The 26,040-nt window shown below is 44.6% G+C and overlaps 2 protein-coding genes, 1 long non-coding RNA gene and 1 pseudogene across 3 annotated transcripts in view; 2 read left to right on the top strand and 2 right to left on the bottom strand.

Annotated features, from left to right (window-relative positions):
• PRKAR2A (protein kinase cAMP-dependent type II regulatory subunit alpha) overlaps nt 1-9,907 on the bottom strand; it is a 66,937-nt gene extending 57,030 nt beyond the window's left edge. Inside the window, exon 1 of the mRNA XM_055413777.2 lies at nt 9,362-9,907. Coding sequence (XP_055269752.1) covers nt 9,362-9,614 — 253 coding nt within the window. The 5' untranslated portion in view covers nt 9,615-9,907. The remainder of the gene's footprint in view (nt 1-9,361) is intronic.
• On the top strand, nt 6,864-7,019 carry LOC148773984 (large ribosomal subunit protein eL39-like; annotated as a pseudogene).
• A 64-nt stretch (nt 9,908-9,971) lies between the features above and the next one.
• On the top strand, nt 9,972-13,752 carry LOC129547819 (uncharacterized). The gene is made up of 3 exons (XR_008684146.2): nt 9,972-10,167; nt 11,003-11,088; nt 12,632-13,752. It is a non-coding gene; the product is annotated as an uncharacterized LOC129547819 (long non-coding RNA).
• Nucleotides 13,753-15,305: 1,553 nt separating this feature from the next.
• SLC25A20 (solute carrier family 25 member 20) overlaps nt 15,306-26,040 on the bottom strand; it is a 35,899-nt gene continuing 25,164 nt past the window's right edge. The window contains exons 5-9 of the mRNA XM_055413778.2: nt 18,603-18,720; nt 17,766-17,838; nt 17,290-17,399; nt 16,587-16,711; nt 15,306-16,167 (exon numbers count right to left, since the gene is read on the bottom strand). Of these exons, the coding sequence (XP_055269753.1) occupies nt 16,105-16,167; nt 16,587-16,711; nt 17,290-17,399; nt 17,766-17,838; nt 18,603-18,720 (489 nt within the window). The 3' untranslated portion in view covers nt 15,306-16,104. The remainder of the gene's footprint in view (nt 16,168-16,586; nt 16,712-17,289; nt 17,400-17,765; nt 17,839-18,602; nt 18,721-26,040) is intronic.

The following is a 26,040-nucleotide window of genomic DNA, read 5'->3' on the forward strand; positions in this document are numbered from 1 at the left end:
TAATCATCATTTTACTTTTATTTAAAAATAATGGATGTCTAAAAAAAAAGGTTTAATAATAACATTGCAGAAAAAAAATAATAACATTGCAAACTGAACAATAATTCTCCAGCCACTGGTTTACCAAAAAAATCTTCATCCAAATCTTGACATCTTTAGTCACTGTCTTAAATACATACATGAGAAAAACTTATTGTGATGATACAAAATGCCAGAACAGCCCTAGCAGATCATGTTCTCTTTTTTTATTTGAAATATAATTGACTTTCAATATTATGTTAGTTCCAGATGTATAACACAGTAATTTAATATTTTTATATGCTACAAAATGATCACCATAGTAACCTGCTACCAACTGTCACCATAAAAAATGATTCTCCTCTTATTACCTACATTCCCTATGCTGTACGTTACATCCTTGTGACTTACTTGTTTTATTACTGGAAGTGTGACCCTCTTGATCTCCCTCATCAATTTCACTCTTCCCCTGACGTCACTCCCCTACGGTAACTACTAGTTTGTTCTCTGTATCTGTTAGTCTGTTTCTGTTTTAATACATTTGTAAATTTGTTTTATTTTTTAAGTTCTACATACAAGTGAAACCACACAGTATTTGTCTTTCTCTGTCTGACCTATTTCATTCAGCATAATACCCTCTAGGTCCATCCATGTTGTCATAAATGGCAAGATGTCATTCTCTTTTTTAGATGAGTAACATTCCACCTGTAAATATATACCACATCTTTATCCACTCATCTAACAATGGGCACTCAGGTTGCAATCTCATCTTGCTTCTGTAAATAATGCTGCCTTGAGCACAGCAGTGTGTTTATTTTTTTGAATTAAGTGTTTTTGTTTTCTTTTGGAAAAAACCCAGGACTGGGATTGCTCAGTCATTCAATAGTTCTCTTTAAATTTTTTTCGAAAACCTCCCTACTGTTTCCCCTTAGCTTAGATGTTCACCTCTGAGATTCAAGTAAGTAAAAGACAAGGCCTTGAATTAAGAGCACAAAGAAGAAAAACCTTAAATTATCCTTTAAATTAAATAGCAGCTAAAGCAAATAACATTCCTCTCCCATTTCTGAATATGAGATGTCCCCACTTTCTCCCTCCATTCTAATCCACCTCCCCACCCCCGACTCTAGGACCTTGCTCCATCAGACACTCCCTCTCCATGGGCTCCTTTCCCTCTGCATGTGAACATGCTTATGGTGACTCTAACTTAACAAAACAAAATCAGAGACCTGCCCTCATATCTGTACTTCTTCAAGCTACCACCCAAGTCCTTTCTTCTTCAAAACATACTCAGCATTTTTTATCTGAATCTTCTGCAGGCTCTGTCTTCTTTCCTTCTTTATTCCCTCCCGTGTTCCCTCTCTCTCTCTCACACACACACACACTCCCTGACCCACTGGCACCTGACCTCTTCCATCACAACCCCACTAGAGCCTCTATTCCCAAGAATCACAGCTGAGTCAATCATTTCAACACTGGCTTTATCCAATTTGACCTCTTCACTGCTTCCAACACCACTGATGCCTGTTTCTGTCACCTTTATTCAGCATAGTACTGAAAGTCCTACCAGAGCAATCAGGCGAGATAAATAAATAAAAGGGCATTCAAATCAAAAAGGAACAATAAAACTATTCACAAATTACATGATCGTATATACAGAAAATCCTAAAGAATCCACAAGTTGCAGGGTACAAGATCAACATACAAAAATCAGTTGCAGCTGCATATATTCACAATCAACAAACTGAATATGAAGTTTAACAAAACAAGTTTTGTGTTTTTGTCTTGCAGAAATGGAAAACTGGATCCTAAAATTCATATAGAATTGCAAGGAGTCCTGAAAACTCAAAAGAATCTTGAAAAAGAAGAGCAAAATAGTGGTGACAGTTACACAAAATAATGAATGTACTGAATGCCCCTGAACTGTATACTTTAAAATGGTAACACAGTAAATTTTATGTATATTCTACCAAAATAAAAATGCATTATGACAGCTACGTACAGAAATTTTTAAATGCTTATAGCCTTTTCTGTAAAAAAATAAATAAGGCAAGAAAAAAAATGAGAGGCAGTTCAGGCATGAAATAAAATGAACAGTATAATGGCATTAAATCCAGCCTAAAGTCAAATCCTGCTTATTATATGGTCTTGGATAGTTTCTAGGTCTCAATTTCCTTATCTGTAAAATGGAAATAATTATAGTCCCCACCTTTTTCAAAAGATCAGGAGGATTCAATGAGATGATGCATAATAAATAACTGAGCACTGAGACTAATAAAGAATAAAGGCTTAATAAATTCAAGCTGTCCTAACCACAGAACAGTATTTATGGATAAATTATGTAAAATGTAGAAAAAGAGTAAAAAAAAAAAAAAAAGTCTCCTCCAGCTGATTTTTCCAGAGCAAGCTGAAGGAATACATAGTGTGTATACTTTATGAACAATCATGCTGCACATCTGTGATTTGTGCACCTTTTTGCACATATGTTTTACTTCAAAAAAAGTTTACCTGACTGAAAAAGAAAGGTGACTGCACAATATTGTGAATGTACTGTACTGATGGCACTGAATTGTACACTTCAAATGGTTAAAATGGCAAATTTTACATTACATACAGTTTACCACAATTCTTTACAGGGAGGTAAAAGGTAAGAAAGGTGATTTTGGTGACAGTGTAGAGTACAGATGGGTGGAAGACAGATGAGTGGGAGACCTACAGGATGCATCAAGTTAAGAAGCAATATAAGGATTTCCCTGGTGGTCCACTGGCTAAGATGCCATGCTCCCAACGCACAACTAAGACCTGGTGCAGTCAAACAATTTTTCTCTTTTAAGAAGTAATAAAAAGCAAACCCAAGGCAGGGAAGGGACAGTAGGGAAGGAGAAGATGGGGGAACCCAGAGATCAAAATAAATGAAAGTGAAAGTGTGCAAAAGAGAGAAGAAGAAGGTGACAGATTTCTGGGTTTCTTGCTGAAGAAATCAGAAAAAGATGACTGCAGAGAAAACAGAGCTTTGTGACAGGTAAGTTGACACCATTAGTTTTAGGCATCATGAGTCTGAGAGATGAATGAGAGGTGAACTGTTGCCAAGACGATCATAAATAGGGTGTGTGTCTAACGGAGCAAGTTTTGATTCTGAAGGTTCATGTTCAAGGCAGGTTCAATGCTTAGGAAGAGAAATGTCACTGAGGGTGAAACGGTAAAACAAACCAAATTCAGGGAATCATTGACAGACATTTAAAGGACAGAGGTGAGAGTCAAGACACAGGGGAATAAAGACACCAATGCCAAGGAGGGAGAACGTTTCGGTTGGGTCAACTATGTCAAAATCCTCCTGAGAGACCCAGATATGTGAACTGTAGAAATATTATTATTATTAAGCAAGTCTCAAAAAAGTTCCAATAAGGCAATTTAAACCAACTCCGATTGTTATGTGGTATATATTGTGCAATAAAAAATGCTGGGGAAATATCCTAAGGAATCCATTAAAAAACAAGAGAATAAACAAGTTCAGCAAGACTGCAAGATACAAGGTCAATAGCTTAAAAATTAACTGTATTTCTATACATCTGTAATGATCAATCTGAAAATAAAATTAAGAAAACAATTTCATTTATAATCACTTCACGAGAAATAAATTACTTAGGAATAAATTTAATAAAAGAAGTGAAAACTCTGTATTCTAAAAACTACAAGACACTTGTGGTTCTTTAATTTAGAAATTATAGATCTAAATAAGTGAAAAGACGTTCTATATTCACAGATCTGAAGACTTAACATTGTTAAAAGGCAATACTTGCCAAATTAATCTACAAATTCAAAGCAATTTCTGTCAAAATCCCAGTTGGCCTTGTTGCAGAAATTGACAAGTTAATCCTACAATTCATATGGAAATGCAAATAGGAAAAACAACTCTGAAAAAGAACAAAGTTGGAAAATTCACATTTCCTGATTCCAAAACTACTACAAATCTACAGTAGTCAAAGAATGCAGGAGTGGCACACAGTCAGATATACAGATCAATGGAATAGAACTGAGAGTTCAAAACAGACTCTCGCATTTACAGTCAACTGATTTTCAACAAGAGTACCAAGACAATTAAATGGGGAAAGAATAGTCTTTTTAATAAGTGGTTCTGGGGACTTTCCTGGTGGTGCAGTGACTAAGACTGTGCTCCTAACGCAGTGGGCCTAGGTTCAATCCCTGAACAGGGTACTGGACCCCACATGCCTCAACTAAGTTGCAACATGGTGCCACCAAAACCTGGTGTTGCCAAATAAATAAATACTAAAAAAAAAAAAAAAGTGGTGCTGGAAAAACCACATATAAAAGAATGAAGTACCTTACTTCTTAAACAAAAAAATAACAAAAATGTACTACAACCTAGCGACATCCCTGGCAGTCCAGTGTTTAAGATTCCACACTTCCACTGCACGGGGCACAGGTTCGATCCCTGCTTGGGGAACTAAGATCTCCTACGTTGCGAGGCCAAAAAAAAAACAACCCAAAGTAGTACAACCTAAATGTAAAGCTAAAACTGTAAAACTCATACAAGAAAACAGAGAGGTTAATCTTCATGATCTTGGGTCTCACAATGGCTTCTTAAATAAGATACCTAAGGCACAAACAACAAAAGAAGATGATACACCGGACTTAGTAAAAATTAAAATCTTGTGCTTCAAAAGACAATATCAAAAAAGTAAAACAACAACCTGCTAAATGCAGAACATATATTTTAGTCATATATCTGATAAAGGACTTGTTTAAAATATACAAAGAACTCTTAGAACTTAACAATAAAAAGACAAACCAATTTTTTTTTTTTCAATTTTAAAAACTGGACTAAGGACCTGAATAGACATTTCTTCAAAGATATATAAATGACCAACATATACATGGAAAGGATGCTCAATATCATTAGGAAACTGCAAAGCAAAGCTACAATGAGGTAACTACTACTTCCTACCCACTAGGTTGGCTATAATAAAAAAGATAAAAAGTGTTGACAAGGATGGGGAGGAATCAGAACCCTCAATACACTGCTGGTTAGAAAACGTAAAATGGCACAGCCACTTTTGGAAAACAATTAGTTCCTCAAAATATGAAGTATAAGAGTTACCATATGGTGCAATAATTCTGCTACTGTGTATAACACAACAGCATTATTTGTAATAATAAAAAAGTGGAAACAACCTAAGTGCCCATCGACTGCTGAACGGATAAATAAAATGTGGTAGATTCATACAATGGAACAGAATTCAGCAATAAAAAGGAATGAAGCACTAATATATGCTATAATATTGATGAATTTTGAAAACATTATGCTAAGTGAAAGAAGCCAGAAACACAAAGACCATATATTTTATGATTCCATTTAAATTAATTGGCCAGGATAGGCGCATTCATAGAGACAGAAAGGAAATCAGTAATTGCCTAAAACTGAGGCGAATAGGGATATGGGCAGGTGATGGCTAAAGTGTACGGGGTGTCTTTTGGAGGGTGATAAAAATGTTCTAAAACTGACTGTGGTAACAGTTGTACATATCTGTAGATACAGTAAACCAATGAACTATACACTTTAAATGGATTAATTATGTGGTATATGGATTGTCTCCATAAACCAAAACAGAAAAAAATGCTGAGACCCACAAATATTAATGTTTTACTGTAATTATAGAAGTGAATCAAGTCTAGATGCCAAGTTATTGTTCTTATGAGGATGCAGTCAGAGTAACTTATTAATAAGTCAATACAGTGAACTCTTCAGGCTTTTCCAAGAATGAAATACTCATTCTAATACTTCATATTTGATGTGTTGTTTGATATCAAACTGTTGTTAAACTAAACCAGCAACAATTAATGAAGCTTTTGGAGTGTTTCTAGTGGCATACAGTTTTATAAACTGAATTGGTGGTTAGCCATTCAGGACCTTACTAAGTAAAGTGAAAGTGAAAGTCACTCAATCGTGTCCGACTCTTTGCAGCCCCATGGACTATACAGTCCATGGAATTTTCTAGGCCAGAATACTGGACTGGGTAGCCTTCCCCTTGTCCAGGGGGATCTTCCCAACCCAGGGATCGAATCCAGGTCTCCAGCACTGCAGGTGGATTCTTCACCAGCTGAGCCACTAGGGAAGCCCAGGAACACTGGAGTGGGTAGCCTATCCCTTCTCCAGCGAATCATCCCGACCCAGGAATCAAACAGGGGTCTCCTGCATTGCAGGCGGATTCCTTACCAACTGACATTGCAAGGAGATTCTTTACCAACTGAGCTATCAAGGAAGCCCTACTAAGTAAAGTCTCTCTGATATATTATGGTTCTAATACTATATACCCTGTTTCTAATTTTAAGTACTGTGGCCTTATTATCCTAATGTTCTTAATCACTGGATATGCAATGTGTTCTGTATGATGTTACAGAAAAGCCTGAATGAACTTTTTGGTCATCCTAGTAATTCTCTTATCTTTTCGAAAACATATGTTTTCTGCATAACACAAAATTAACCATTTCAACCATTTAAGTGTACAATTCATGGCATTAAGTACGTTCGCAAAGTTGTGCAACCATCACCCCATCCAATCTCAGAACTTTGTCATCATTCCAAACAGAAACTCTGCCCTCATTAAACATTAACTCCCCACTGTCCACTCTCCCCGGCTCCTAGTAACCTCTATTCTGCTGTCTCCATGAATGTGCCTATTCCAGGTACCTCATATAAATGGACTTATACAATATTTGTCCTTTTGTGTCTAGCATATCACACTAGCATAATGTCATCAAGAATCATCCATGCTCCTCCTCTTTTCTCTTCTCCGCCGTCTTAAGTGTGGCTGAGTTCTCTCCTCACCATGACGTATCACAAGACTTTCAGGATCAAGCGATTCCTGGCCAAGAAACAAAAGCAGAATCGTTCCATTCTTCAATGGATTTGAATGAAAACTGGCAATAAGATCAGGTACAATTCCCAGAGAAGACACTGGAGAAGAACCAAGCTGGGTCTATAAGAAGCCTCACATAAAAAGTGGCACACATGTTAAGACCACCTTTTTAACCAGCCAAATCACAGCGAGAACATCACTACTGTAATACTTGGCTCCTGATGTTCCTTGTTTCCTATCAGTCTATGAAACTCAGTAATAAATATGAAATGTTGTTGAAAAAAAAAATCATCCATGCTGTAGTATACATCAGAATTTCATTCCTTTTTAAGGATGAATAGTGTGCCATTGTACATATATACCACATTTTGTATATATACCACATTTATCCATTCGTCTGTCTATAGAACCCTTGGGCTATCTTTTGGCTATTGTGAATAATGAAGCAATGAACACCAGCATACAAGTATCTTTTTGACTCCGTGCTTTCAGTTTTTTGCGGGTATATACATAGTGGGATTGCTTGATCACACAGTAATTCTACATTTAACTTTTTGAGGAAAAGTCAAACAGTTTTCCACAGCAGCCAGGACATTTTACATTGCCACCTGCAGTAAGCAAGAGTTCCAAATTCACTACATCCTTACCAACACTTGCTCTTCTGTTGTCTTTTTTTTTTTTTTTTCCGTAATAGCCAACCGCATGGGTATGAAGTGGTATCTCACTGTGTGCAGTGTATTTTTAGTCTATTATCTGTAAATAGAAGTTCACCTTGTGTTGACTTCTATAATTATACTTAGCACAGCCACTGAAGAGATATAAACAAAAAAATTAAATACCAGTAAAATAAAGCACAGGGTTACAAAGATTTAAGTCAATTCAACTTTGAAAAAGATATTTAAAAATGAACAAAAAATGAAGACATGACACAAAACTTGGAAATTCTGTTTTACTCACTTGGGACTAATAGCTAAAATAATAACGTTTTGGGTAAATAAAGATTGTTGCAAAGCAAGTTACAACTTTGTGATTTATTGTTCAGTTCAGTCGCTCAGTCGTGTCCGACTCTCCGTGACCCCATGAATCACAGCACGCCAGGCCTCCCTGTCCATGTTATGACAGTGAAATAAATGCAGAAGTCACTTCTGAAATAAATCTTTTAAAAACACATTTATTCCTGGGACATTGTGGTCACTAGCCCTATTTTAAAGATAAGCAAATCTGAAATGAGACAAGTTCCATGGCTTGTCTTAGACCACAAAGCAATTCTGTGGCAGGGATTTCTGAAATAATTTCTGATTTCCAGGTTTAAGGTGAAAACCCCATAATTTAATGTGTATTAAAGCCAGCGTAACACCGACAAACAATTTCCATTCTTACCGTGAATAAACTAAGGGAAGTTGTCCATAGCACTGAAACTTAAAACCTCCAATAGCAATGACCAATAATTAATTCCCTGCCAGCCTAACTTAAATGTGGATTCAACTCAAAACTAGGTTGTTGGGGTTTTTTTCAGTGTGAGCTAGTAAACACTAAGTCTCTAACTTTGTCTCTCAAATGTTTTCACTGTTTTGTTAAATTCTGGCTGTTCAAAACTAGGGTAATTCTATCATTAAACTGACAAAGCCTATGTTGAAGCCATCAAGGAAAACTGAATTCCTTTTTGACAATCTTGCTTAAATCAGATACAGAGGTGTTACTAGTCTTCTTTCCTGCACCACATATGAGAAAAAAATGTATTGTTGACCCTCACCACATTTGATCCAATCATTTTAGGCAAATTATATATATCTTTATACAAATATCCCCCCTGGGTCCACATGAAGAAATGCATACTGAAGTACCCAAGACTGAAAGAAGGTGACATGCTGGGACTTGCTTTAAAATACTTCAGCAAAGGAGAAAAAAAAAAGTATAGATGAAACATTTGTGACATATTTCAACTGTGTAACGTGGGTGACGGCATATAAGGAGTTCAGGTCACCTTTTCTATTTCTGTCTACGCTTAAAGTTTTGCACGATAACTTTTCACAATATGAGTTCTTTCCCAAGTTACCGTCCTGGTTAGGAAACCCGAGTCGGTGTAGGCGAACGTTCTTGTCTTCGCAACGAAACCGGGCGAAGCTTCACCAGCCGAGGTGAGGCGGCCGTGGGCTCCACGCCCCTCCGGCCCCGCGCCAGCACGCGGGCCGAAAGCGCGCACGTTTCCCTCGAGCTGAATCTGACAACTCGCTCGCTGCTTTCCGGGGCTGGCAGGATCGCCGAGCTCAATTTGGAAGTGGCGCGCGCGGGGCTCACGCCGGCGGCTCGGGGAACCGGGACGAACTCCCCTCGCGGACTACAAGGTCCCGGCCCAGGGTGGCGGGCCTGGCCCCTCGCAACCCGTCTCGGATCTCGAGAGACCCCCGCCCCCCGGCACCGCTCCCTCGGTCCCCGCACCGCGAACCCCCGCCCAGCCCGCCGCCTACCGTCCAAGTCCTCTTCGTCCTCCGACTCGCTGTCCGCCACCGCGTCGGCGACCAGGCCAGCGCCGGGATCCAAATCCTGGGAGCCGGAAGGAGGGGCGGCGGGCGGGGTGGAGGCTCTGGAGCGGGCCTCGCGCAGGCGGGTGAAGTAGTCCACCGCGAAGTCGACGAGGTCTGGTGGCCGCTGCCGCAGCACCTCCACGGTGTAGCCCTGCAGCAGCTCCGTGAGCCCAGGCGGGATCTGAATGTGGCTCATGCCGGCGGCGGCAGGCGGGACCGGGCCGCCGGCGGCCACCGCTTAGGCGGGCGCTCCCTCACGCCGGCCTCTCGCCCGGCGCCCGCGAGGTCTCCTTCCTCGCGGTGGGGTCTTCCTCGCGCCACGCCGCCCTTCGGCCGGGTGTGTTTCTCCGGGCCCCACCACCCTACGCTACTCCGGCCGGCCTGGTGCCGCCGCCGCTGTCACTGGGCAGCCGCCGCCGCCGCCGCGGGCACCGACGAGCGGGCGAGCGGGACGGGCGGGGCGGGAGCCCAGGTTGTGACGCACGCGGCCGCGGGCGTGCGCGCTCCCACCGAGCGCCGGCCCTCAGTGCGCTTGCGCCAAGGGGCCGTCTGCTCGCCCCGCTACCCGGGAGATCTTCAGTCCAGGCGCGAGGGTGAGAGGTCTACCTGCTAAGCGGAGTGTTAGTGCCTCTTATCTTTCATTTCTTCTTTCAGCACACGCTAAGATCCAACCATCTGCCCACCCTTACTGGGTACCACGGACCTAGCTGAGAGCCAGAGGCAAGAATGCCACCTTACCATCTCAAATGGTATCCGTCCAGATATGGTGGAGAACAGGGGACCCTCTTTAGGGGGTGACATTCAAGCTGACTCCGAGGCCTGGGCAGGATCTAACCACAGGAAGAGCCAGAGGAAAGCCATGTGGGCATAGAGGACAACAAGATTAAAGACCTGGGAAAGTCACAACCACCCTGACTGTTGGGTGGCATGGTGGCATGACCATAGGACCCTCCGAAGTCTGGCAGGAGGGTCTGCGAGATGTCAAAGAAAGAAGGCCTTGTAGGCAGTAGGAGTTTCGATGATATAATAATTTGGGAGCCACAGGTAGATAAATCTGGAAGAATGAGTCTGAAATATGTTCCTTGAGAAAAGGGAATAACGCCTAGGGCAGGAACAACCACTGTGCCTGTTTCTCTGCTTGAGGATTCCCATCAGGATTCCCAGGACTAGGTCTGCACACCCGTTCTCTCTATATACTCTGCCCTGGACCCTGGGCCAGCATTGCTTGATGGTGTTTGAGCAGATGGCAAGGCACTGTATCCTTTGTCCCTAGGAAGGGGCCTAGGCAAACTGGAGAGGCCATGCTATTTCCCAAGCTGCACCTTCACCTACAGCAGATTGGAAAGGAAGATAAAAAAGTGGAAACCTTCCCAATGTGTCCATAACGCAGCCCAGGTGCTGACCAAAGTCCCAGTAAGCATGGGACAGTATCCTCTGTCTCTCTGCTGGGTCAAGTCAGAAAGTGACTAGATATAGCCTTGGGAATCTGAAAGGTATTTGGGATGGTTAAGCTCTGCCTGGTAATTACCCAGTATTAATTAAATCCTCACGAGGACCTCTCATTTTGTCTTGGCACACATCCAGGAGCTCAGTGCTGCTGGGAACTGAGCATCTAGAAGCAGGAATACCTGATCCCCACTGGTGCAGAAGCCACCCAGGCCCCAGGCCAGGTAAGTCTGTGATTCCAAAGAGCAATGTCTCCCTGGACAAGTTTCTTGACTCCTGGGAGAAGTCCTGAACCATCAACTTTGTTAGGCGAGGGGTAGTGTCCAGCTCATTCCCTGTTGGGGTCCGTATCGCACAGTCTTGCAAAAGATTTACTAAATAAATGAATAATTTTCACACAGCAAGAAGAGCCAGTGAGACTGCTCTCCTGACCTCAGTCTCAGAACTAGGATCCTTTGATTCAAAGCAATGTGTCTGATCTCAGAATATAAAGACTTCAGTAAGGACGGGGCAATGAGAAGCTGGAGAAGCAGGGTTCCTTAACTCTTCTCTGCTCTTGTGTAGACTGACCCTTCCAAGTTTTCCAGGAGTCAGCCCATACTCAGGAAACCAGGGTGGGACTCCCACTGCCCTGCCACACCTGGGGATCTGACCCACTTCAAGAAATCCTACCACTAACCTTTTAGAAAGGCAAATGCACAACTCCACTCTCTAGTTTGTCCACTTGTCAGGTTTTATACATTTGAAAGGGGGAAAGGCAGCTGTACAATTAGGACTCCAACTTCAGTTGCAAACAGGGTAGGAGGAAGCTACTCCAGGACTGATGACAGAACTGTGGGCAGGTTCTCCTAGTCATTCCAATGACCCCCTCTCAGCCTCTGCTTGAAGGAGGTTGGTCCTCCTGGCTTAGTCTCAGATACCCTAGCTTGGCCAGCCAGCCAGCCAGCCAGCAAACATGGCATTCAAAGGTATCCTCAGACCTGGAGGAAATGAGGACCACAGAAATTGGGAACTGCATAGCTGCTCCTCACCTGTCTCCAAAGACCAGTTTCAGAGGAAGGATGGAGAGCCAGCCTCCAGGTCCAGCTTGACTCTTTTCCCCTTGCACCTGGTCTTCAGAGCAAGGATCCATCTCTGCCCCTTTGGGGAAACCCTTCAATAGCAAAGGGAGTTCCCAGGGCCTTCATGAGGGCCCAGCTGAGCTGGCAAAAGAACAGGGCCTTGGAACAAGAGAGAATATGAGAGGCCCAAGCCCCACATCTTCAATCTTCACCCTTCTAGGACTGTCTTCATTCAAGCCTGTCCACCGGCACCACTGGGGGTTACCATGGCAACTGAACCCACAGGCAGCCAGTAACTGGAAAACAGCTGCCAACAGCCAGTAATGGTGGGTGGGAAAGGTCAAAAGCAGAGACCCTCAAAAGCAAGAGAAATACAGAGACCATGGTAGATAGAAGAGGAGGCCCCCAGAGTCCTGCGAGATGCTCTACTCAACCCAGATAGACTCACCACCCAGAAGGTAGTCATCATTTTGCACAGGCTGCCACACCACCAACCTCAGAATAGACATGGACACCATGGGGCCAGTTCTCAGAATTGTTTACAACTATGCTCACTCAAGTGGGGCACCTGTCTAGTCTAAGAGCAGTGAGTCTGGTGATAATGAACATGGGTAGGGTACCAACTGCTATTTCCAATGGAACAGTTATTTCCTGTGCTCTTGACAGGTTCATGATTTAAAAGGCTTTTTTTTCCGACTCTTTCCAGGAAGAAGGGAGATGCTCATAGTCCCCTAGACTTTTCTGGAGGACACCCTGCTCTTGGCCCAGACCTCCTGGTTAACTCACTGTCTGCCCTCTGATGCCCTCCACCTGCTCTGGGGGACTCACCCCCAGCAGGAACACCTCCCTCTCCTCTGCCCCAAGGGGCTGCTTCTCTAAGCCTAGCCCAACCCCCACCCATCTCCTGGGACTTGTTGTTCATCTGACCCACTCTACATGCCAGTCCCCTGGCCCAGTCTCCCTGCATAGTTAGTAGCTACCACCACCTGTTTCTGTTTTGCATCAGAAGTGTCCATGAGCCTCCAGTGGCCAGAGGGGAGTGAGGAAGTGCACTGTTTCTTCTGCCCTCACCCAGGCATCCATAGTGCCTCCCCCATGAAGCCACTGCCTTTGGTCCAGTTATTTTAATAAGCATCCATGCTCAAGGGAGCAGTTAATTCTTGGGCTGCGTATTTCTGCACTTGTGAGCCATTTATGACCACCACTCCCCCGCTCCGCCCCGGACACTGTCCCAAGAAAGTGTCAGTCTGTACAGTGGACCTAGGGTCTGCCTCTGAGACATCTCAGAGCAAGGACAGAACCTGGGAAACAAAGGAGAGCCCTGGCTGGAGAGCCACAGGCCTGCATGCCAACTAGAGCAAAGAAGGTAGAAAAAAGGAGCCTCGGGGAGCCCTTGACCTTCCTTGCGTCTGCTGGGACTCTGTGTGCCATCCCTGGCCTGACTCAGGCCAGCTGCCCAGGCTTTGATCCTGCAGTACAGGCAGGCTCTTGGAGTTTGGGTCAAGGAATCCCAGGACTGCTGATAATGTCACAAGCCTTTCTTCAGGCCTGTGGACACTGAGACACCACTCTGTCAGCCACACTCTGATATCCATTTGGCAATGATCTTGGTAGATCAGTTTACCCTATCTGAGCTTTGGCTTCCACATCTGAAAGTGGAGGTATAAATCCCTACCCATTAAACACTGAGTTTGTTGCTGTTGTTGAGTGGTTGTGTCTGACTCTTTGCGACCCCATGGACTGTAGCCCGCCAGGCTCCTCTGTTCATGGGATTTCCCAGGCAAGAATACTGGAGTGGGTTGCCATTTCCTTCTCCAGGGGATCTTCCCAACCCAGAGATCAAATGTGCATCTCCTGCATTGGCAAGCGGATTCTCTACCACTGAGCTACTACGGAAGCCCAAACACTGAGTTACATGGCGTAAAAAGATGAGAATGAATCCCTGAAGAGGTTAGAAAGGAATAGGGGGCTCTAGCCTAAAAGAACTGTGGTGAAAGCACTGTGGGTAGAGATGCTATGACCTTACAGCAGAAATGGTGCTGCTATTGCTTCAGACAGGCTGAGGTTGGAACAACCTCCCCTCTGTCCTTTACCTTTGACCCAGTTATACTCCTCTTTGTGCTTGGATAAGGCTGTTCTCACTGGATGGTTGTTTTAACCGTTAACTGGCTTCTACTTAACGCTGTCTGTAGCAGTCTAAGAAATTCCTTAAGGTGGCCCCAATCTCTCCCCCACCCTTACCCCCCCATCAAGGAAAGAAGAGATATATCAGGAACACATGGCATTTCAAAGTGCATCATAAACAGGAAGTGCCAGCCAGAAGGGGGTTACTCACCATCTGCTCTGCTCCCTTCACACATATGCCTCCAGGGGCTTCCCTTTTTTGACTTCATATCTCTTGAATCCCCAGAGGAGTAAAAGAATCCACCAGCACTAGCATCAAAGAATCAAAATATTCCACTTTCAAATGGAAGCTGTTTCAAAGGGCAAATTATTCAGAAGCAGGGGACTGTAAAAGTGATCCTGAGCCATGGGAATGGCTGGCATTTAGCTAGAATGCAAACACACTCCCACGGCTCCTAGGAAAAGGTTGAGGTCTCAGGACTGTCTCAGGACTGAGCAGTGCCGAGAAAAGCTCCAAGAGACACCTTGGAAGCCATCTCCCCATCAGTGAGAGATTAAACAAAGTTATCCTGCAGCATGAGACAGGAAAGCGAAGAGAGCAAACAATTTTCATCCTTGAAGCAGTTATTTTTTTTTAACTTTACCATCATCTAGAAATATCTTCCCAGGAATAAAGGTTTCTTCCTTAAACCCCCAAATCTTCCGCTTCTGGGCAAATTGGCCACACCCACGCCCAGATGGGGGTGGGTCCCTTCCCCTCTCACCCATTTACTGAGTGATAGCTCTGAAGCCAAAGTCCAAGGATCTCTGTGCAACTGCAGTGAGGCGGGAAGTGCCAGCGGAAGTACGACTGCCAGATGGGACAAAGCCAGAGAAGCCCAGCTCTGGTAGCCTCTCCCTCCCCCAGCTAAGGATGGACTAGTGTGTCACTCTCCACTCTGACTCCCTCATCTCCCCTGGCTGCACCCGGTCATCATCATCTAGACATCAGATCATACAGTGACTCCCAAGTGCTATGGGAACAGTTACCAGTCAGGTTGCCTTATCCCACCCCACCAATCTGACCCTCTGGGAGCTGGGGCCGGGGCAGTCAGGGAAGGCTGGGTGGGCCAAGACTTCTTCCTCTTTCTCTTGCTGAAATTGCTGCCTGAATCCCATCCAGGGAAGGCTGCTGGATGCCTAACAGCCTCCACCGAGGCCCCTGGCTGCTTGCTGAAATGACCCAGAATCGAAAGAAAAAAATCTCACACAATGCGAAAATTAGAAACAATATTTATTATTTCCTGTTCAAACCGGGTGCTCTCATGAGAAAAGAGTATGCAAAAAGAGTCTTCCTACACCCTGGACTTTCTCATTTTCTCACTTATCCTAGCAGGCTGGGATGGTCTATTCAAAACTCTCCTCACTGTGTAGGAGGGAAAGCTTTCCACCGACTCCTGGGAAATTAGGCTACTCTAGTTTTAATTCTGGTTACTTGCATGCATTAAAAAAACAAAACAAAACCCGAGTGTTAACAGGCTCTCTACCCCTAGGCACATTTGCTCAGTCTGCTTGGACAGACAGATGCGGGCCTCAGGTCCACATTCCCATGTGGACCTGGAGCTGTGAAGGCCAGGATTAGAGGATACCCTGGTGGGTGTTCCTGGCTGGGGATCGAGGAAGGCCCCAGATCCTAGTCAGCTGGCTGAAAACATGCAGAGTGTCTCCAGTGAGAGGCTGACAGTCCCTCTTTCTCGATGAGTATTCTGAGTGTAGGAGGGCCAGTAGTCAACTGGCAGACAGCACCCTGGCCACAGGTGGTATGTGGTCTAGAAGCTATTTACTCCACCTCCAAGTCCTCATGAGATCCCTTAAATTGACAAGAGAGGATTCAAGTTGCAAAATGGCAAATTACACCAGGTAGAGGGTGTGATTAAGACAATGGTCTCAACAGGTCCATGCACAGAGCTCCCATCCCACCATCCCCCTCTCCTCACACCTCAGGACCTCCCAGTCCTGCCCACTGTTCCTCCTGGATGACAGCTGGCATCCTGAAGCCTGGAGCAGCCTTCAGCCTCACAAGTTGGGCACGACCCAGTTAAGGAACTTCATGGCAACTTCAAAGCCCAGGAAACAGGCCTGAGAAGGGGTTGGAAGGAAGAGAAAAGTCAATAGGAGTTGTGACTACTCACAAAGACCCCCAGCATTGTGCTCAGCTGGCCCTGTCAGGACCAAAACCCCTTCCTAATCTTACTCCCCCCGAAGTCATGGAATCAAGCTGTGCCTTCTCATTCCTAATAGGGAAAGAAAATGAATGTCCCACAACTGGCCACTTCTGATGGCCAGGCCAGGAAGTCAAAGCTCCTCGCCTTGGAGAATCACAAGGTAATTCATCTTACAGGTTTAGGAAAGGGGGCAAATAAGGAGGCTCTGGCTAAGGGTGGGACTCCAGAAAAACTGAGCCCCCAGGTCAATCTCAGAAGCAAGCAAAAGTCGGACCACCTTCACTCTGCTCTGAGCCCCAGATGGAAAAAGCATAGCCCCCGCCAGTCACTCACCGCGTTGGCTGGGAAGGCTCGGATCATCACTGCATTGAAGCCCTTGTACAAGGATGTGATGCCTTCATCCCGGATCAGCTCCCTCAGCACATCTCTGAAACCATTAGGATATTTCCCAGGAGGCGCTGTGGGCAGAACCCAACCGTTAAGGTTTCAGGAAGCTTCCTGACCTAACCATGGTGACCTACATGGGGACAATTTTGTAGTCAAGTCTTCCTGCAGGGCCACAGCACCAGGAAGAGGCTACTGTAGGGGTCACCCAGGACCGGTCCACAGACAACACAGTTCACCTTGGGACAAACCAATGTCTGGATTATACTAGTGCCGAGGGAACGGGGAAAAGAATGAACAATGAAACAGTCCTTCCGCTCATGTGGGGGAAGGAAGGCTGATGTGACTTCTTCTCTTACTTTTTTTTGGTCGCATTGCGTAGCATGTGGATCTTCATTCCCTCACCAGGGATTGAACCTGTGTCCCATCTAGTGGAGTCCTTCCTCTCAGTTACTTTATGTTTAGGCTGACAAGAAAATGAGTCTCACATTCTCAGGACACAAATGACTACATGGGAGAATGCTGGCCAGACACTCGCTGAGAGCTACTGTCGAGAGGGAGAGTGCCTAAGACCTTAAGAGTTCCATACCCCAGGGGCAGCCAGTTTTGGGGCCCACTCCAACCCCATCCACCCCTCTTCTCCCCTACTAACCAGTCTGGAAGCGGGACTTGAGCACGTCTGGGGGGATTGCCACAGCCCAGTTGAAGATCCCTGCAAAACCCCCAGCCACGAGGATCCGAGGCACGCTGAGCTCATTGACGCTGCAGAACACCAAACACAACGCTGGTCACACAAAGGCTGTGAGAGTGGCATTCAGATCATCCCCTCTGTGCAGACCTGGCGGCCACAGAGGGAGGAACTGGCTGGAGAGAGGTGGTCCAAGACTCCTGTGACAAGGTAGCTGCCACTCTGTGGAGGAGGTTTCTGTACTTGTTTCAAACCCTTGCTCCACTGGGTGAGGCACAGAGTAAGAGGTATTGGTATTAGCTGGGGCTCAGCAGGCTCAAGAGGAAAGCAGACATGGACACAGAAGCAGGTCCCATTTCTGCCTTCAGACCCACTAATGGGAAAGGGCAACCTACCGGTAATGAGGGAAAGTGGCTTCTAAGCTCTTCTGTTCTCCTCACCTCTTTCCCTCTGGAGTGAAGATATTTTTCAGCCACTCATATGTCATGAAATACATGCCACTGGCTGGAACATCTGTTAGTGGCAAGAAAGATGTAAAATAAATGACAGAAAATCCTCACAGATTTCTTGATCTTAGGAGAGCCAACCTTGGCAGTGGACCCTTGAAGTTTCCTGAGAAGTTCCTCAGCAGCACTTCCTATCTGCAGTGATCAGAGGTGGCTCTGGGGCCAGGACTGGTGTCAGTGAGCACAAACAAGCATGACATTATTTCACTTTCAGAGGCCCTCTGAGTGGTCCCCACTAACATGCCCACTCCAAGCAGTCTGAACTGGAGCTAACATCCGGCCTTCCTCCAAGCTGCCATCTCAGGGCTCTCTCTGCCACCTCTGTCACCACCCCAGTAGGACATGCTTCTCAAGCCAAATAGAGCTCTGCTGTTACTAAGTCATTTTTTTTTTCCCCTGGCTGCACCACATGGTACCAGGGATCAAACCTATGCCCCCTACATTGGAAGCTTGGAGTCTTAACCACTAGACCACCAAGGAAGCCTCCTATATTATTCTTTTTTCCCACTCATCCCTCCAGCCATGATTTCCATCTACTTGCTACTGCCACTGTCATGATTCCCACCCTTGAGGGCCAGCCTACCAGAAGGATGGAAGGTCCCCCCATTGTCATGCGTGTCCATGCTGGCCAGAGGTGAAATGGCCTAAAACCAGGACACACTGTGCCAGCCCTGTCAGGGCTGTGGCATGTATGGTGCCAAGGCTAATCCAGAGATCCAGGCAAGACCTCCCTGTGGCAAATCCACCACAGGCGGGGGGCTCAAAGGTTACCTCTCATGAGCGTGAGTACAGTTCCCTTGTAGATCCCTCGGATCCCAGCCTCCTTGTATAGCTTCTTCGCACAGTCCAAAGGACCAGTGTACTTGGTCTCCCCTGAAGAAGCCTGAATCTGAGACGGAGGAAAGAATCATCAAGTCAACAAGAGCAACATCCAAGTCAACAGACTCAGCAGGCTACAGAAGATTCCATAGTGAGTGTGCCAGTGGTCATTATGCATTAGATCAATGAAAGACTTCACTATCAAATTTCACCTCTGGCTGTTTAGAACGTATAATATTGGTGGAAGTCACTATGAAATAAGACTAGGTGAAAATATGACAAAATAAATACACATTGATTAGGAAAAAATAAAAAAACAGCAGAAGAATTGAAAAGTAAGTTGAAAAATAAATCCCCAAATACTTTTATCCCCAATAAAGGTAGTGGGAAGTTCCAGAAAGGACTAGACAAATATTTCAGTCATTTACTTATTCCTTCAACAAATATCCATGGAATACTAAATCCATTCCAAGCTCTAAATGATCATGAAGCTTGGTTGAGAGAAGGTGAACTGGAAATTGTATGCAGAGCTCTAAGTGCTTGGACAGAGGTCCTGTGCAGAGCCAGGGGAGGGCCAAGGAGAGGCCCTCTGTCCCAGTCTCTTAATTAATTAAGAAAATTAAATGTGCACTAATTTTTTAAAACACCATCCTTGTAGAGAAGGGGGACAAAAAGAAGCAAATGTAGAAAAATATGGGAAACCTATTGAAAATGTGTTCATTGTCCCCAAGAGCCAAGAGCCTGAGGGCAAGCAGGAGGTATTCCAGAAAAGATCTGAGAGAAAAAGAGCCTGTACAGGATCCAAAGCAAGTACAGAGTCAAGAGGAATCCAAACATATGAGGGCATCAACCAAAGAGTAATTAAAGTTGGAAAGGGAGATCAGATTTAAGAATTCCCAAGGAGAAATGCTTACAAAATAAATATATAAATCCGACAATTTTTGTACATACCAAGAACAACCAGTTGAAGAATAATGGAAAAGAATCTCATTCAAAATAACAAAATATATGTGCATCAAGCCATAGGATTGGCGTAAATAAAACTCTAAAACCTTTCCAAGGGATATAAAAGAGGTGAATAAAAAGAGAGTAAGCGTTTTGTTGGGCTTCCATGGTGGCGGACTAGTAAAGAATCCAGCTGCCAATGCAGGAGACGCAGTGTGACCCCTGGGTCAGGAAGATCCCCTGGAGAAGAAAAGAGCAACCCACTCGAGTATTCTTGCCTGGAAAACTCCACGGACAGAGGAGCCTTGAAGGCTACAGTCCATGGGGTCTCAAAAGAGTAAGATATGACTTAGCAACTGAAGAACAACAACAACAGTTCTGGTTAGGAAAAGTTTTCAATCAGGAAGATGTCAGCTTCTCTAAAAGTAATAAATGTAAGACAATGTCAGTCGAGTATCAATGGCTTTTAAAACAAAATATAACTTCCACAGATGATCCTGCCACAGGTGAACCTGGTATGTCTGAGGAACGGCAGGGAGGCCCATGTTATCAGAGGATACTAGAGTTGACTCACGGTGACCTGTACGGACAAAGGGGACGGAGCATGGAATTGACACAGAAACAGAATCCTCTCACTGTTACGTACGGTATAGACTATAAACAGGGAAACAAGTGAGGAGAACCTTATATCATCCAGCACAGTGATGAAGGTGACCTGGAGCCATGCGGTTTACAATGGAGGTGGTGGGAAGGAGTAGATTTGGGATACAGAGTCAAGGCTATGGTTTTTCCTGTGGTCATGTATGGATATGAGAGTTGGACTGTGAAGAAGGCTGATCGCCGAAGAATTGATGCTTTTGAACTGTGGTGCTGGAGAAGACTCTTGAGAGTCCCTTGGACTGCACAGAGATCCAACCAGTCCATTCTAAAGGAGATCAATCCTGGGTGTTCATTGGAAGGACTGATGCTGAAGCTGAAACTCCAATACTTTGGCCACCTCATGCGACGAGCTGACTCACTGGAAAAGACTCTGATGCTGGGAGGGATTAGGGGCAGGAGGAGACGGGGATGACAGAGAATGAGATGGCTGGATGGCATCACCGACTAGATGGACATGAGTTTGAACGCCAGGGAGGCCTGGCGTGCTGTGATTCATGGGGTCTCAAAGAGTCGAACACGACTGAGCGACTGAACTGAACTGAAAAGCCAGCTTAACTGTTCAACAAACGGGATATGTACAGTGAGACAAAAAGGAATCTAGGAGGACTCTGGGGGTTTAGGACTGAACAACTAGAGAGTGGCATTGCCCCCAACAGAGCTGTAGAAGGCTGTAAGTGAAGCAAGTACTGAGGAAAACCAGGGATTCAGCTTTGCACATGGTAACTTTGAGGTGCCTATTAGTGTCCAGTGGGAATGTTGGATGAACTAGTCCAGAGTGCAGGAAAAATTTGAGCTGGTGATACAAATTGGAAAATCATCATCATACAGGTTGTGTCTAAAAGTCATGAGACAAGAAGAAATCATCAGTGAGATGAGTATAATAACACTGAGTCTCATGCACATGGACATCAAGAGATTGAGAAGATGATGAATCAACAAAGGACATAGAGAAGCAGCTGCCAAGTAGGTAGAAAATCAGGAGAGAAGCCAAGTGAAGATAGCTCTTCAAGGAAGAGTAGGGGACCAGTTGAGTCCAATTCTGTTGATGAATCAAGATGGGTCAATGTCCAGGTCCAAGAACTGAACACTGGACTTAGTGTAAAAGTCACTAGTGACCTTGATAAAAGTAGTTTTGTTAGCATTGTGAGGCAAAAGCCAGTCTGATGTATGTTTAACTATTAGAGAAGAGGTACTGGACACAAATGAGTAGGGAAAAAAACAACAAAAATGAAAAACTTTTCCAAAGAGTTTTAATGTAAGAGGGCATAAAGATGGAGCTTCCCAGATGAAAGGTAAAGAATCTGCCTGCAATGCAGGAGACACAGAGATTCAGGTTTGATCCCTGGGTCAGGAAGGTGCCCTGGAGGAGGAAATGGCAATCCACTCCAGTATTCTTGCCTGAAGAATCCCATGCAGATAAGCCTGGCGGGCTACAGTCCATGGGGTCACAAAGAGTCAGACATGACTGAGTGACTAAGCACCTGTGCACGAACATGCACAGAGCAAAGATAGGAAGCCCAGAAATGGAAGTGGAAGGTAAAAGAGAGAAGTCTGTATTTTTAAGGTGAACATAGAAGCAGGTTCATGCTTTTATTGCCAAAGAGAACAATCTACTGGAAAGCAAAAACTGATGCTGAAGGAGAGAAAGAAGAACTGCTGAAACAAGGTCTCTGAATGGGCAGGAGGGGTTAGGAGGTGGGATCAAACAGGAGCAGGAGCACGGGCCATTCTTGGTGGAAACAGGCCAGACAGCCACAGATGTAGTCAGGTGCCAGTGCAGGAGTGGAGGGCATCTGGAAAAGTTCTCTTCTGGTGGTTTCAGTTTTCTCTGTGAAGTAGAAAGTCAGGTCATCTGCTGAGAGGGTGGGGGTCTTAGAAGAGAAGAGAGGTACAAAGTAGCCACCCAGCAGAGTGGAGGAGTGCACACAGACTGTCTCATCTAGGAGCAGAAATCAGGGGGACTTCCCTGGTGGTCCAATGGTTGAGAGTGCACCTGCCAATGTGGGAGATACACGTTCAATCCCCGGTCTGGGAACTAAAACCCCACGTGCCACGGAGCAACTGGGCCCATGGGCCAAAATTACTGAAGCCCAGGTGCCTAGAGCCTGTGATCTGCAGCAAGAGAAACCATACAACTAGAGAAAGCCCTTGAGCAGCAATGAAGACTAGCACAGCCAAAACTAACTAAATTAATTAATCAAAAAAATAAAAGAAAAGGACTTCAGGCATAAAAGAAAAGGAAGAAGCCATGATGGAAGAGGCTAATGGACAAGGCTACTGAAAATAAACATTCACTAACTCAAAATCAATATACAGACTTCTAGCAAGTCTTTATTCTTCCTGCTAAATACCAAAGAAAAATAAAAGCGCTAACAAGCAGACTCACTAAGGACTTTCCGCCTTGAGCAATGACATCATGGTGAGTTCCCTGTATATTCTCATTTGACATATCTCAGATTTGAGGCAGAAGATATTGGTGATCCAGGAATGCCAACAGGCACAGACCAAAAAGAAGGCCCAATGAAAGCCTGCATTCCCTAGACAAAGGATCAGAAAAGGAATAGCCTAAAAAGACAGTATATCTTTAGACAAAAAACACTCTACTCCAGCCATACATCATAGAAAAAACTGTAGCCTCACCCTCACCCACACGAGCAAAGACCATGTGGGGAGCCCGCACTTCCTCCTTTGCAGGGTTGTAACGAGGTACCCTGCCTGGGTGGAGTCAGAGAAGACCAAGGAGGGAATGAGGACTTTCATCCCTGACAGCTGTAACCAGGGCTCTCCTGTCCTGTGTTGTCAGTGGAGTCACTACAACTCCCACACCCACCCAACAGTAAAAAGAAGTGCCCCACCCGCAAGTGTCAACAGAGGGCAAGTGGGGCCCCTGCACTTGTACTCACTTGGCAGTAACAAAGCAGCAGCCCTCGCTTCCTACTGGTGTGGTGTCAGAGAAAGCCAACAGAAACAGGAAGTTTATATAGGATCCAAAATCTCAATAAAATATGCAAATATCCGGGTTCCAACTGGAAATCGCGCATCATATCCTAAACCAGGAAGATCTCAAACTGAAAGAAAAAAGAAGCAGTAGAGGCCAACACCAAGATGACAGAGATGTACGAATTCTTTGACAAACATTTTAGAGCAGGCATTGTAAAAATCCTTCAATGATGAATCATGAATATGCTTGAAATAGATTCAAAACATTAGAAAGCCACAGCAAAGAAAGAAAATCTTAGCACAGAAATAGAAGATATGAGGAAGAACCAAATGGAAGTTTAGAACTGAAAAGCAGCCAAAATAAAAAACTCAGTGGATGGCTCGCTCAACAGCAGAATATAGGGGAGAGATAGGAAAAAAAAAAACAACCACCCAGCATTAGAAGACAAAACACTGGAAAATATCCAATCTGAACAAGACACAAAACAAACTGAAACAAAGTAAACAGAATCTCAGGGACTATAACCCCATGGGGCTATATCAGAAAATCTTAATATTTGTGTCCTCACAGTCCCAGAAGAGGAGAAAAGAGGGTAAGACTGAAAAAGTACTCAAAGAAGGAACTGTTGAAAACTCCCCAAATTTGGCAAAACATAAACATAGCTTCCCTGACAGCTCAGCTGGTAAAGAATCCACCTTCAGTTCAGTTCAGTCGCTCAGTTGTGTCTGACTGTTTGCAACCCCATGAACTGCAGCACGCCAAGCCTCCCTGTCCATCACCAACTCCCAGAGTTCATTCTAACTCACCTCCATCAAGTCGGTGAAGCCATCAGCCATCTCATCCTCTGTTGTCCCCTTCTCCTCCTGCCCTCAATCCCTCCCAGCATCAGAGTCTTTTCCAATGAGTCAACTCTTTGCATGAGGTGACCAAAGTATTGGAGTTTCAGCTTTAGCATCAGTCCTTCCAATAAACACCCAGGACTGATCTCCTTTAGAATGGACTGGTTGGATCTCCGTGCAGTCCAAGGGACTCTCAAGAGACTTCAACACCACAGTTCAAAAGCATCAATTCTTCGGAGTTCAAGAATCTGCCAAATAGCAGGGAGGGAACATAGCTCCATCCATCAACAGAAAATTGGATTAAAGATTTACTGAGCATGGCCCCACCCATCAGAACAAGACCCAGTTTCCCCTTTAGTCAGTCTCTCCCATCAGGAAGCTTCCATAAGCCTCTTATCCTTCTCCATCAGAGGGCAGACAGACTGAAAACCACAATCACAAGAAAACTAACATGTGATCACATGGACCACAGCCTTGTCTAACTCAATGAAACTATGAGCCATGCCGTGTAGGGCCACCAAAGACGGACGGGTCATGGTGGAGAGTTCTGACAAAATGTGGTCCACTGGAGAAGGGAATGGCAAACCACTTCAGTGTTCTTGCCTTGAGAACCCCATGAACAGCATGAAAAGGCAAAATGACAGGACACTGAAAGATGAACTCCCCAGGTCGGTAGGTGCCCAATATGCTACTGGAGATCAGTGGAGAAATAACTCCAGAAACAATGAAGAGACGGAGCCAAAGCAAAAACAACACCCAATTGTGGATGTGACTGGTGATGGAAGCAAGGTTCGATGCTGTAAAGAGCAATATTGCATAGGAATCTGGAATGTTAGGTCCAAGAATCAAGGCAAATCGGAAGTGGTCAAACAGGAGATGGCAAGAGTGAACGTTAACATTTTAGGAAATCAGCGAACTAAAATGGACTGGAATGGGTTAATTTAACTCAAATGACCATTATACCTACTACTGTGGGCAGGAATCCCTTAGAAGAAATGGAGTAGCCCTCATAGTCAGCAAAAGAGTCCGAAATGCAGTACTTGGATGCAACCTCAAAAACAACAGAATGATCTCTGTTTGTTTCCAAGGCAAACCATTCAATATCATGGTAATCCAAGCCTATGCCCCGACCAGTAATGATGAAGAAGCTGAAGTTGAATGGTTCTATGAAGACCTACAAGACCTTCTAGAACTAACACCCCCCAAAAAATGTCCTTTTCATTATAGGGGGCTGGAATGCAAAAGTAGGAAGTCAAGAAACACCTGGAGTAACAGGCAAGTTTGGCATTGGAGTATGGAATGAAGCAGGGCAAAGGCTAATAGAGTTCTGCCAAGAGAACGCACTGGTCATAGCAAACACCCTCTTCCAACAACACAAGAGCAGACTCTACACGTGGACATCACTAGGTGATCAACACCGAAATCAGATTGATTATATTCTTTGTGGCCAAAGATGGAGAAGCTCTATACAGTCAGCAAAAACAAGACCAGGAGCTGACTATGGCTCAGATCATGACCTCCTTATTGCCAAATTCAGACTTAAATTGAAGAAACCACTAGACTACTCAGGTATGACCTAAATCAAATCCCTAACAATTATACAGTGGAAGTGACAAATAGATTCAAGGGACTAGATCTGATAGAGTGCCTGATGAACTACGGATGGAGGTTCGTGACATTGTACAGGAGACAGGGATCAAGACCATCCCCAAGAAAAAGAAATGCAAAAGAGCAAAATGGCTGTCTGAGGAGACCTTACAAATAGCTGTGAAAAGAAGAGAACTGAAAAGGAAAGGAGAAAAGGAAAGATATAAGCATCTGAATGCAGAGTTCCAAAGAATAGCAAGGAGAGATAAGAAAGCCTTCCTCAGCGATCAATGCAAAGAAATAGAGGAAAACAGAATGGGTAAGACTAGAGATCTCTTCAAGAAAATTAGAGATACCAAGGGAACATTTCATGCAAAGATGGACACAATAAAGGACAGAAATTGTATTAACCTAACAG

This window comes from Moschus berezovskii, chromosome 24 (assembly GCF_049115385.1).
Source record: "Moschus berezovskii isolate FMDL1 chromosome 24, NW_MosBer_1.0, whole genome shotgun sequence".
NCBI classification, from domain to species: Eukaryota; Metazoa; Chordata; class Mammalia; order Artiodactyla; family Moschidae; genus Moschus; species Moschus berezovskii.